General features: G+C 45.1%; 1 protein-coding gene across 2 annotated transcripts in view; it reads right to left on the bottom strand.

Annotated features, from left to right (window-relative positions):
• Window positions 1-13,021, bottom strand: part of TOP2A (DNA topoisomerase II alpha) — a 26,591-nt gene extending 13,570 nt beyond the window's left edge. For both annotated transcript variants that reach the window (XM_077313152.1, XM_077313153.1), the window contains exons 1-15: window positions 12,807-13,021; window positions 11,395-11,544; window positions 10,473-10,563; window positions 9,902-9,965; window positions 8,454-8,599; window positions 7,469-7,566; window positions 6,998-7,210; window positions 6,699-6,872; window positions 5,482-5,583; window positions 4,857-4,994; window positions 4,591-4,729; window positions 4,125-4,282; window positions 3,133-3,258; window positions 1,212-1,322; window positions 986-1,091 (exon numbers count right to left, since the gene is read on the bottom strand). In XM_077313152.1, coding sequence (XP_077169267.1) covers window positions 986-1,091; window positions 1,212-1,322; window positions 3,133-3,258; window positions 4,125-4,282; window positions 4,591-4,729; window positions 4,857-4,994; window positions 5,482-5,583; window positions 6,699-6,872; window positions 6,998-7,210; window positions 7,469-7,566; window positions 8,454-8,599; window positions 9,902-9,965; window positions 10,473-10,563; window positions 11,395-11,544; window positions 12,807-12,839 — 1,849 coding nt within the window. In that variant the 5' untranslated portion in view covers window positions 12,840-13,021. The remainder of the gene's footprint in view (window positions 1-985; window positions 1,092-1,211; window positions 1,323-3,132; window positions 3,259-4,124; window positions 4,283-4,590; window positions 4,730-4,856; window positions 4,995-5,481; window positions 5,584-6,698; window positions 6,873-6,997; window positions 7,211-7,468; window positions 7,567-8,453; window positions 8,600-9,901; window positions 9,966-10,472; window positions 10,564-11,394; window positions 11,545-12,806) is intronic.

Genomic DNA, 13,021 nt, shown 5'->3' with positions numbered 1-13,021 from the left:
ATGCAAGATCATTTGGCTTCGTACAGCTGAAAACCTGTTCTGCCTCTGGAAGAGCCCAGAGCACAGCTACAGAATACAAGCTAGGTCCAAGAATAGTGCCAAGACACTTTTTGGACCCAGGACTTTGGGGTCATCAATCCAACATCCTTCAGACCTGCCCCCAAGGAGCGCCTGCAGCCCCTGTAGTGCTGTTGCCTCTTTCTGGTGAAGCTCCCTTTGTCAACACCAAAGCCTTCCCCTTAAATTGCCAGCATGCAAACATCTCTGGACAAATCAATTTCATTCAGCACTCAAAAGGCTGTTGATCCTTAGATTTCTCTGATACTGCAGACAAAGGGTGGAGGAAGTCTTCTGAGTCTACAGGATCTTCAGAACGGGCGATAGTACTTGCCGACAAAGCTAGTCAGAAAACCTGGCAACGCTCAGTGCAACAGCAAACTAAAACGCCGCTGCAGCCATCTGGATTTAGTTACTGATGCCAGGCCGCCCAAACGCCAGCTTCTTTCCAGAGGGCTTCGAAGAGCTCTCAAACATGCTCATATTAGGTCTCTGATAATCTCTCTCAAAAGTTCAATAGGTGACAGAGCAGCTACTGAGTAAAGCAGTTGGCATGCCCATGACATTTTCAGATCGCATGCCAGAAAGTATCGCCGAGGGAACTTTGAGCTGACCTTCAGGGCAACGAAGGCCAAGTTCAGGGTCGTTACTATTTCCTCCCATTGAAGTAGAATATAGCAACTGGGATATAGGTAATAGCCTCTCATTCCATTTTATCAATGGATACATTGACGGCATTCTAATGGCCTATGGCTGGAAACAATAAACTCTGGCTTGTTTCTCCCATTCCATTTACCTTCCAGAATGTTCCTTTCCCAGTCTCCCTAGCAGCTCAAATTGAAGTATTTTATACACAGTCGTGTTTTTAAACCATCAACCTGCTCTTAATTGTCTCCTTTGACTCTACTGGGCAGGCTTTGAGACAAACCTTTGTAGTACTTGATTTTCCAGCTTTTGTAGTTAGGAACTGTGGTTTTCCACTCTTCAAATTCAGGGATGCTATAGAAAGCAACCTCTTCTTTATTCTTGGAAACCTAGGGCGAAGACCGAAACCGAACGGAAGCATTTTGAGCAGCTGTGCATCAAGATGGAACCGAAGCAGCCCCTTCTGTGACTTGCCCACCACGACTACCCCAGAAAGAAAACAAGCTCACCTTCACGATGGGGGTAATGAATTCCTCCAGGAAGCGGTGCCTTAATAGAGAAGGCCAGTTGTGGTGGATGAAGTTAATCAACAAGCCTTTGATATGGGAGCCATCTTGATCCTAAAAACATTGACAGGAGACAGACGTGACCCACTGGCGCTCTGAAGAGAGCGGTGAGTGTGTCACAAATGCCAAGAGGCCACTGCCTTTCGGAGGCCGTCTATAAGGGCTTGAAAACTGACCAGGGCTTGCTCCTATGGCACCTCCCTCATCCTCCCTTTAGTTGCCCTAGCACTCACGCCCTGCTATGAAACAATAAAGAGGCTGATGAGGTCAGTCAGCCCTACTGACAGCCTGGAACCCAGGCTCAGCCAGACTCAGTGAAGTGGCTTGGGTGAACGGTCTCCCACCACAACCAGAGATGGAACAACATTTTTTTAAAAGGAGAACGCTGTTGTGAAGGCAAACAATGGGTTCAGAGCCCTTTTTTCCATCTAGGCACTGTGGGAAATTAGGTTCAAGTGGGTAACACCAGGGAAGCAATATCTGCAATGATTTAGCTGTCACCACCATGGTTTAAAGTTGACATGTTGGTTCAGCCTGTTTCAGGATCCTTACAGGAAGAGGGAACATTATATGGAATTTTCAAAAGGTTACACTGACATAATCTGAAATGGACTATTTAAATGTGGTGGCAAATTGGGTCCTTCCCAACCATGATCTTCTGCTAATCTTGAATGTCTGACCATTAGATTGGCTAGTGACCCATGCCCAGGAAACATATTTTCTCACAGAGTGCAGAACACCACCTAGGGATGAACAATGCAGCATCAGCAGAGCCATGGGAAGACTGCTTTAAAGCTACCTGGCCCTCATCCACACACTGACGGTTTCAAAAATATCAGAATGTCCCTTCTTTCAGTGAGCTCTGCCCCATGAATTAGTTTCAAGGTCTACCTGTTATTCTCTCCTGAAGGGAAGAAGTTCTGCCATACGAAGGAACCCAGGAACACACATTCTAGTCCTTGTTTCCTCAACTAGTTTGCAGAACACCTTCCTTTCAACAGAGAAGATACCTTTAAAAGGTCATTATTTTAAATTCCCAGTATAGACCTGAGGCTGGGTCTACCTCCCATTTAAAATGAACTTTAAAGGGGCACTAAGGGTCATCACTTTCAGTGGCAACAGACCTGACCCATAGCAAACCCAAGTGTACCACCCTTTATTTAGAACAGCTCGGGGTAAAAGTGCCCTTTCTGCCTTTGTAGCAGGATATCAAGCCACGCACGGGCTACCTCTTTGTAACTTATCCCCACTCCATCCCACTCACATTGCGATGTGAATATTATACACATCAAACAGGTGTACACAAAGAATCTGATAAAGTGAGCTCACACTTATGCTGCAGTAAATGCTGTTAATCTTTCAGGTGCGGTTTTCTTTTGCAAGCCCAAATGTCTCTCCTGCTAGTGAAAACCCTCCCCAGTCACCCTGAGAAACAACCCCACCTATCCCGAGGGGAAAAGCGCTCTGACCCTTATGCTAAATCTCTCAGCAATTCCAAGTAAGCTGCCTGGACAGCTCTTCTGCCAGTCCCTGCTCCTGCCTACCCCGTCCTGATAGAGAAGAACAGGACAGTTCCTTCCACAGGCAACGTTCTTCCTCTTGAAAAGATTTCAGCCTTCTGAACATTTAAGAAGGTGACAGGACTTTTCAGTTACACCTGATACCCTTTGACAGAAAAAAGCTTCCTTGCACGGATGCCAAGGGTATATTCCAGGCATGCCTTTCACATAGAAATATATTGTGGTCTTCAATTCCAAGTTTAATTTGGACCACGGCAATGCTCTGAAGCGATGGGGAAGCACCGTTAGGAGAGGCTCCACAACAGAGCGCAAGGATAACCGTTTCCCGGCAAGGAAAGAATTACCTGATCTGTCATGATCATTATCTTTCCGTAGCGCAAGGTCTTAAGCGATTCTGGGTCATCGTAGTTCTTCTTATACTGCAGACCGACAATCTTGATGAGGTTGTTAATTTCAGCATTTTCCATTATCTGAAAAGACAGGCATTTTGCTCTCAGATACACTGGAAAGGAGAAAGAATCCAGGAGCACCTTAAGTAGTAGCACTTCAAGGTGTTACTTGAATCTTGCTCTTTTCGATTGTTAAAGAGTCGACGGCTACCCATCTTGTTTACACTGAACATACCCTGCATTGCCCCGTTTCCTTCCCTCCTTGGGCAGCCATCTCTGGCTGACTTTGCAGCTCCTTCCTCACCATCCTTGTGTCTCACTTAGAACATATATTACTGCCCAAATTGCTTAATGAAACCTACAGCACTTTGAAATAAATTTTGTGCCTCACAACCCTGATAGTACCCCATAAGCTGAATGCCACAGGAATAAACATCTTGACAAGGGGGTTAGACTCATAGAAAGCAAGTCTATCAATGGCTACTGGCCATTGTGACTGAGGGGAATCTCCACATTCAATAGCACTAATCCATTGAATCCCAGAGCCAGGAAGCAGCATTGGGGGAAGGCCTTGGCCACTATGCCCTGTTACTGGCCCTGCAGAGGAACTGGATGCTGGACTAGATGGACCATTGGTCTGATCCAGCAGGGCTCTTCTGATGCTCTTCTCAAGGGAAGGCCTCAGCCTCTATGCCCTTTTGCTGGCTGTCTAGGGGAACTGGCTAGCCACTGTGAGACAGGATGCTAGATTAGATGGTCTGATCCAGCAGGGCTCTTCTGACACTCTTCTGCTTGTGCCAATTCTTGAGTCAGCAAGGTAAATTGCCTAGGATCTCATTTTCATTTCACATTAACTTTGCTGCCAAAGACTTTCACATATTGCACCCGTAAGGCTAATTCCTGGACAAGACACAGCATGGTGCTCTCTCAAATTTCTCCCAACTGACCTGTTTGTGAGAAGCTTCCCGGACATTGAGCATTTTGCCGCGCAGGGGAAATACTCCGTACTTGTCCCTGCCCACGATTCCAAGGCCGGAAACAGCGAGTGTTTTGGCCGAGTCGCCTTCCGTCAGAATAAGGGTACAGTTGATGGAGTTCTTACTCCCTGGAAAGATAAGTGCACCTTAAAAACTGACGGATCCATTTAGCAGAATGAACTGAGAGTGGCCACACCAAGGTTAGAATACCAAAAGGATGTTATTCCCCACCTACTGGCGGGGCGCAACTAGCAAGAGGTGAGCATCAAGGGATGGTGATTCCATTGCTCTTTGCCCCTTCTGAAGTCAGGATGCACTCTACACGAAGCAAGAATGCCACACCCATCCTCTCGCCAACCCTGTGAGACACCCAAAGGGGCAACCCGTGAGAGGTGTTCAGGGGTTTGGCCCGAGTACCGCGGCTTAGAAAACATACCAGCATCATTGGCATCGTCCAGTTTAGGAATTCCCTTGATTCTAGTGTGCTTCACAGAAGAACACTTCTTGTTGAGTTGTGTCTGAGCTTTGAAGCTCACCCAATTCAGGATGCTCTCCACTATGCCACAGCCAACCACCTAGAACGCAAATTGTTGTCTATAAGGCCAAAGCACGACATCTGGTTGCATTGGTCTGCTGCTTCACTCAGAATCTGCTTTGAAAGTCACCCCTATCCCCATCCCCAATGCCCCTCACCGCACGTACCCCCTTGATAAACTTCTCACTCAGCTTGCACGTAGAGCCAAAGCTCTTTGCCTGGAGCGTCATGTTCTCCTTTGTTTGCGAGTCGAAGGTTGGATTTTCCACCAGGGCGTTTATGAAGACCCAGATGTGGTTCTTCACCTAGAATTCAAACGTGGGAGTTGTCGCAGACTGCAAAACATTTTGCTTCTTTGATAATCTCATCCTTCCACAGTGACAAAAGTAACACACAGCGACTCCCTCAGACATTGACCGTTTGGTGGGATGCAAACCACAAATGTTTAATAAATAATACATTCCTGGATTGTGAACAAAGCATGTCTACCAAGAACAGGCTCCAGCCAAAGGACTTCACACCAGCAAAGCAATCTTAAAAGTGTAGTAAAATGATGTCTGAAGAAACCAGGGAGCTGGATCCAGTCCTAATAGGCAATGTCTGCCAATTCCCCATTCCTCAGGGCCCCCTAACCTGCAGGAACAGCAGTCCTGGGTGAACACATGGGTTGCAGTGGGAGGAGGAAGGCTGCCAAGTTTTCCATCCGGCCACTAGAAAATTTAGTCTGCTACTCTATATACGCAGAAGCGAATTGCATAAAACAGTGTGAACAAGCAGATTTAGGCCATGCACCTGAAAGGGCTTCACTGCAACGCCAGCTTTGTTTTTCTTCTTCACCACTTCCAGGAGTTTATTGACAATCTGATCAGCAACGTAGTCCACGTGTCTACCCCCCTGTAACAAGAGAAACCAAGGATGGGCACAGCTTCTCTGAGGGCACACCATGATACATCAAAGCCACGCAAGGGGCTTCAAGTATATGGAGCATAATGGAAAACCATGTGCAAGTCGTCTAAAATGTTTTTAGGATTCTATTCCCCACTGTTTTAGGCAGTGAGAAGATTCAGTATTGGTTCACCCTTGCATTGATCACATAAACCTATTCAGTTATTTTTGCTGCATTTCTATACAAGACACTGTGATACAAACCACTGAATTCAATGGGCCTACCCTAGAATTATAATGCATAGGATTGCACTGCCAAAGACTTACCATTTTGGGGGATGCAGTTAGATAGGGGAAGCTACAGGGCGATAGTTGGATCCAGACCAAAATATATATTCATTTGCTTTCTGTTGCATTAAAAGGTGAAGTTCTGAGATAACCTACATGCCATTGTACAATACTGAGTTTTGATTTAATTCACACACACACACAGACTTGCAGCAGAATGTTGCAATCATTAGGAACCCTTACATTTATCAAAATATCGAGGCTATACTGTAGGGCAGGGGTAGTCAACCTGTGGTCCTCTAGCTGTTCATAGACTATAATTCCTGTGAGCCCCTGCCAGCAAACACTGGCAGGGGTTCATGGGAATTGTAGTCCATGGACATCTGGAGGACCACAGGTTGACTATCCCTGCTGTAGGGCATGAGTTACAGAATAGAAGAGCATGGTTAAAAATATGCAACGTTTTGTTACTGATCTCCCATTTGCAGGGCTGACCTGCAGAGCTCTGGAGTTTAGAACAGCTGCTTTGATATTTCGATAGCAGGAAATGGTCCAACCCCCTGCTCAACGCAGGATCAGCCCAAAGCATCCTAAAGCATCCAAGAAAAGTGTGTATCCAACCTTTGCTTGAAGACTGCCAGTGAGGGGGAGCTCACCACCTCCTTGGGCAGCCTATTCCATTGCTGAACTACTCTGACTGAGAGCTTTCATACCTTTTGAAAATTTCAACAAAATCTCTAGGAGTCTACGTTCTAAATCTAGCGGCTAGCAAACAGGGAAAAATGGATCTTCGGGTTATTGACAAAATAGACAAACGCCACCCTGTTGTTAGTTACCTTTGTTGTGGCAATGCTGTTGACAAAGCTAACTTGCTGGAAGCCCCTCTCGCTCATGGTTAGGCACACTTCCCAGCGGTTGTTCACTTCTTCATGGATAACTTTCAGCGGGTTGCCAGTTTCGTCCACCTTGTCCTTGACATACATGTCTACATAGCTACGGAATCCTTTCACCTGTAGAGGAGATAAGTTGGCAGCTCCCCTCACGAAATTGGATTCTGCTGCCACCCCCCCCCCCCAAACAGAGCATGTTCCCCTTCCCAAAAAGAGCAAGGGAAACATTAAAGGTGTTAACTCACTGGTAGCCTCTTTCCATTCAAGAAGACTTTAACGTCTTTGACAGTCCCTGCCACGTCATAGGCTCTGCGTGCCATGAGGGCCACAATGTCCTTGTCCAAGACGGTCATTTTAAACTTTGCCAGATCAGGCTGGAAAGTGATGCACGTAAAATCCTCGTCGTCAAAGGACTTCAGTGTCATCTGCCCCGCCTTATTCATGTTGTCAGTCCACGTCTGAGGAAAGAAGCCAAGCACAGAAAGAACCAGATGAATCTCTTTACCTCCAGGATTGTTGCCAGACAGTGTAGTTTGCTGATTTCATTTTCTTGGTTGTCTGCCTCATGCTTTTCATCTGAGTATATTTAAGCACAGTTGTAAGCCAGTCAAGCAGGACAGAACAGACTTTGAGGTGCTTTTGTCTTACAGAGTGACCTGGGCTCTACCTCTGAAAGCAAAAGAACCCCAACAGAATGCTTGCACAGCTCCCCCTACCTGCTTAAAGAGTTTCCGATATTCTCTGCACGCGGTTTCCACAGTAAATTTGGTACTGAAGATGTTGCAGAGTTTGGCTCCGTAACCGTTTCGCCCACCTGCATGAAGAACATCACCTTATGTTACTTCCACGGAGATTAGGAGGCTTTATTAAGACTCTGGCTCTGCTTGAAGCAGGACTAATACTAAGCAGTCAAATCTCAACTCTACCATCACAAGACATGCGTGGATGATGTTTGGCTAGAATGCTCATGCTGCGTAAAACAAGCTAAAGAACTCTGTGGTTAAATTTGATCATCTTCTTTGAAGGGAGGGAAAACATATTCTTCGCTCTCTTTCTCCTGCTCATTAACCCATCACTTTTTACCTATCAGAAAAAAGTTAGTACAATATAGCCACTGTAGTGGAGGGGTGGCCAAACTGTGGCTCTCCAGACATCCATGGACTACAATTCCCATGAGCCTGCCAGCATGTGCTGCTTTCCAGGAGACAACGCAGCTGTGATTTCCATGTCTTAACTTGTAACATTTCCTAAGCTTTGTTATTTACACCTTCATTTTGCTTGTGTACACAATGAAAGACTTAACTGAAGCAGAGGGATTGAGTTTTCTCCCCTTAGTGCGTGTCTATAAATAAAAGTACCCAGCTTGCTGGGGGGTAAACGGTCATGACTGGGGAAGGCACTGGCAAACCACCCCGTATTGAGTCTGCCATGAAAACGCTAGAGGGCGTCACCCCAAGGGTCAGATATGACTCGGTGCTTGCACAGGAGGGGATACCTTTACCTTTTACCTTTATAAATAAAAGACCCTGGGGTGCATTAATGAACAGAAGCACAGAACCAGGATAATTATTCTGGAACCACCTTTGAACTCCTGTTGATGACTGGTTTTAGCTTCCTGCAAAAACTCCCTGCTAAGAACTTTCAAAGAGCTGGCCAGTCATTTTGGGACTGACAGACAACTCCTACTGAAGTTTCTTCTACCTGTGACTTTCTTCTCCTCGTCGTCATAGTTGCTGGATGTTAAGAGCTGCCCAAAAATAAGAGCTGGCACATAAACTTTCTCCACTTTGTGTTCTATCACAGGAATTCCTTTCCCATTGTTCCACACAGAGATCACGTTATTTTCCCTAAAAAGAGAAACAAATGCTCTGTATGAGTATCTATATAACACAAACCTACAATTCTTAAGCAGTTACAGGAAAGGACCATCTCCCTTCCTGTGGGAATCCCACCCCCCAATTTCCTGCCCTGGAAGGATGACATTATACAAATCACATGCAGTTGAATCTTCCCATTGTAAAGGGTACTGGCGCATGACAGGCACATTACTAATCTTGATATGATGTAGTTCTTCCGCCATTCCATGAATGTTTATGGGCTTGTGCAAGTGGGGAAACTGAAGCTCCCCTTCTAAAACTATCTCAAATTCATCATTTTTATCTTCCAAAGCCCCCTGGACATTCAGAGAAATGATATGCCTCCCTTCTTCTAGCAGACCTTGAACTATGGATGGAGTTGCTAAATTCTGTGTAGCCACTAGAGTAGCAGTTCTCAACCTTCCTAATGCCGCAACCCTTTAATTCCTCGTGTTGTGGTGACCTCCATCCATAAAATTATGCAAGGCTTCTTCCACAGAAATTAAACTGAAACTAACCAATGGCATGAAGATCTATTGTTCAGGATTGTATATGAATTGGTAATAAATGGTATATAAATTGGCAGGCACTTTCATGACGAATGGCAACAATGGTGGTGCCCCCCCCCCCGCCAAGCTGCTCACCCTGCCGCGACCCCTATCAAAGGGTCATTCAACCCCCAAAGGGGTCCCAATTCCCAGGCTGAGAACCAATGCATTAGAGTCTACCATGGTTCAGGGCTGGTTTAGCAAAACACTTGTTATGTACTGGTTTTTCTGTAAATATTTGTTAATGTATGTTTTATACAGCTGATCTGAGCATAATAAACAACTGATTGCTAGAACTTATGATTGTTACACAACAAGCTGTCCTACTATTTAATGTTTGTTTCAATCTGCCTGCTGCCCACATGTTAAATTAACATTTTCCTAAATGTCATAAGCATCACACTGATATCTGTGCTCTGGCCGTTGTTGCTTTCATGAGCCATGTGGGTTCCCAGCCTGTTACTGAAATCAATGAACATTTTCTTTTACCACCTCCAGCTCATCTCCTTTACAGGAAATTTTAGACTGTAAGCTCTTTGGATGAGGAATGTTGTCCTCTGAGAACGGTCACACATGTTGATTGTGCTAGATGGACAACCACCGACTAAGAAACCTACACCAGTGTTCAAAGTCCCCATCACGGAACGAAGAATGAGTTAGGGGTGAGGATCTTGCAGCTCCTCCCAGCCATGCCGATGTCTCAAAACACTAACAAGGAGCAAATCAAAAACTGAACACTACTTACGGATCTATTGTAATTTTGATACAGGACATGCTCTTATCTCTCTGCTTGTTATCAGCAGCATTGACTAAAAAAAGAAAAAGGGACACATCATTTGGGTTATCAAGAAAGGAGTAACTGCTTTATTATACTACCTTTCTCCAAATTCAGCCCCCCTCCATTTTAGTGACACAGCCACCCCATGAGGTAGAGACAGTGACTCGCCCAAGCTCACCCAGTGGCCTTCATAGCAAATGGCAATTTAAACAGAGGGCTTCCAGGTTCGAATCCAGCATTCTTAACTAGTACATTACAGTAGCTCATAGAATTCTTTGACCAAGCACTGGAACCCAATTCCAGCAGGCCCATCTGAGTAAATGCAACTAACCTTGTGCTGTTTGCTATTGTTATTTGCATTTTATCCACAGGGAATGAAACTGACTTAGTGGTTGAGTCATCTGTTTCTCTTTAAGTCAGCCCTGACGCCAATTGCAAAGACTCTCTATTTTGTTCTGGTTATCAATAATTTGGACCCACACAATACGCAACATTTCTCTCACTGCGAATTTGTTCTGTTTGCAGCATCACAACATACCTAGGATTTCATCAAAAATTTTGTAGAGACCAGGCACAAAGGTAACGTCCCGGAAGGTCAGTCCCACGCCTTCATCAAAGACCCACATTTGCTGAAAAGGTCATCAAAAGAGTAACTTGTCAAAGTTCAACATCATTTAATTACACCACATTCTTTGTCAGCATAGTGTATTCGCAGCTAGCAAGTCGTTTAAAGTACTGAAAAGCTTAAGATGAAGAGAGAAGAAAAATCAGACTATGACATGATACATCAGCTCTGGCATTTGTTGATAAAGCAGCAACCTGACCTCAAGTACTTGGGCTATAATAAATGAGTCTGAAGTATTTTTACTTGGCTTGCTCAGCTGAAGCTGTACTACATTTACACTGTGACAATCTTTCAAAAACTTAAAGAAGGCTATCCTGTCCCCTCTCAGCCTCCTCCTCTCCAGGCTGAACATTCCAAAGTCTTTCCTCATAGGGCTTGGTCCCCAAATCCATGATCATCCTTGTTACTTTCCTCTGTACCCGCTAAATTTTGTCCACATCCTTTTTGAGGTGAGGCCTCTGCACACAGCACTCCAGGTGCGGTCTGACCAATGCGATACACAGCAAAACTATGACATCTTGCAATTTTGATGTGATGCCTGTTGATACAGCATTCACCTTCCTACCCTCTGCTGCCAACAGGAACTGTTCTCTGCCCTCCTCCAAGTGACATCCTTTCAAATACTTAAAGATCGCAGTCATGTTCCCTCTCAACTTTCTCAGTAATAGCCGCTCTCTTAAGCCTCTCCCCAGAACTATAGCCAACCCTATACACAGAGCACTAAAATATGGTGTGCAATGCAGTAAGGAGAACAAAGCAATAAGGAAAGCTTTCTTCTATACAGTGTAACAAACCAGTCTCTTCAATCGACGCCAAGCACAAAAGCTTTATTTACCTGTGTCACTTGTTCCACAGAACCGATATACGTATCAGGCCGGAGCAATATATGCTCCAGCTGTGTTTTCTTCTGGTAGATCCTTTCAACAGACAGTCTTTTGGCATCCTTATTCTTGACCTTATCCCCTTTGGAATTTTCATTCACAGGCTAAATTGAAGCAAAGTTAAATTCTCAAAATGAGACCCTCGTAAATTACATTAACAGGATCGCATGCAGAGAAATGAGAATGCACAGGAATAAGTGATCGAACACACAGGAATTATTCCACACAGGAATAAGTGATCGAACCTCAAAATCTCAGAGGTAATTGCATTTGTGGGCTTGAGTCACCACTATAAACAGGGAAACTGGGCAGGCCCTGATTGGGAAACAGAATAACCAATACTTTGATACATCTATGGAGAATGAATAACAAGATTTCAGGTGTATTATACATGGAATACCTTTAAGAATTATATTAAAGGATTGTACAATCTGGTCAGTTTCACTTTGAGATATTCCTGCATCTGAATAGACTTGATTTATTGTTCTCAGAATAACATATTCCGAATCACCGGTGAATAAAGACAAAAACATGACCATCCCTAGGAGTCTGTTTTGACCTTTAATTTGGAAATATTCAGGAAGTTGATGTTAAAACTGGAATAAACATTTCTGTTTGCCATCGCCAGCTTGAGACTATTCTTCGGCTTGATTTTATGAATTTAGGCAGACTGAGTTGCAGGGCAGGAAGGGACATGAATTCTCCCCAGGCCAGGCTGGATTCTGGAGATTTTTTTGGGGTGGTGGGATCTTTTAGTGCACCCCTTGTTAGATGACCATGGGAGGTAGGAGGGACCTTGCCATCTCAGTACCTTGGGAGTTAGAATCATAGAGTTGGAAGGGGCCATACAGGCCATCTAGTCCAACCCCCTGCTCAACGCAGGATCAGCCCTAAGCATCCTTAAAGAGTTAATCCTGGTTAAGGGTTTTTATGGGATTATATATATTTTATGCAATCCACCTTGAGTCTTGGAAGGAAGGTGGGCTATAAGTATAATAATAATAATAATAATAATAATAATAATAATAATAATAATAATAAAAGGCATGGAATTGGGGTCATCACAGATTGGGCAGGTAGCTGTTTGTTCCTGCATAGTGCAGGGGGTGGACTAGATGACCTTGGAGGTCCCTTCCAACTCTGTGAAATGAAGGGGGGTGTCGGACTATCTAATAATAATAATAATAATAATAATAATAATAATAATAATAATAATTTGGGCATGGGATCGGGGTCACCGCGGGTTGGGCAGGTTTGTGCCTGCACAGTGCAGGGGGTGGACTACATGACCTTGTGGGGCCCTTCCAGCTCTATGGTCCTGTGAAATGAAGCGCGGGGGGGTCTCCGAGGGAGGCGGGCCACTCACCTTCAGCGGGGACAAGGAAAGGTCGAGATCCATGGCGGGCGGAAGGGCGGGAGGTCCCGTCAGAGGAACCAACGCAGGGCCGAGGGAGAACGGGAGCGAAAACGAGCACTGAACGAGGCCGCAACGCCGGAGCGGGGGTCAAGCAGGCGCCGAGGGACAACCGGGCCACCAACCGCCTCCCGAGCCGGACTCGACCAGACGCTTTTAAGAAAAGA

The sequence above is a fragment of the Paroedura picta genome, chromosome 16 (assembly GCF_049243985.1).
Source record: "Paroedura picta isolate Pp20150507F chromosome 16, Ppicta_v3.0, whole genome shotgun sequence".
Taxonomy (NCBI): domain Eukaryota; kingdom Metazoa; phylum Chordata; class Lepidosauria; order Squamata; family Gekkonidae; genus Paroedura; species Paroedura picta.
The sequence above is the reverse complement of the archived record's forward strand: the minus strand, read 5'-3'. Positions and strand labels throughout refer to the sequence as shown.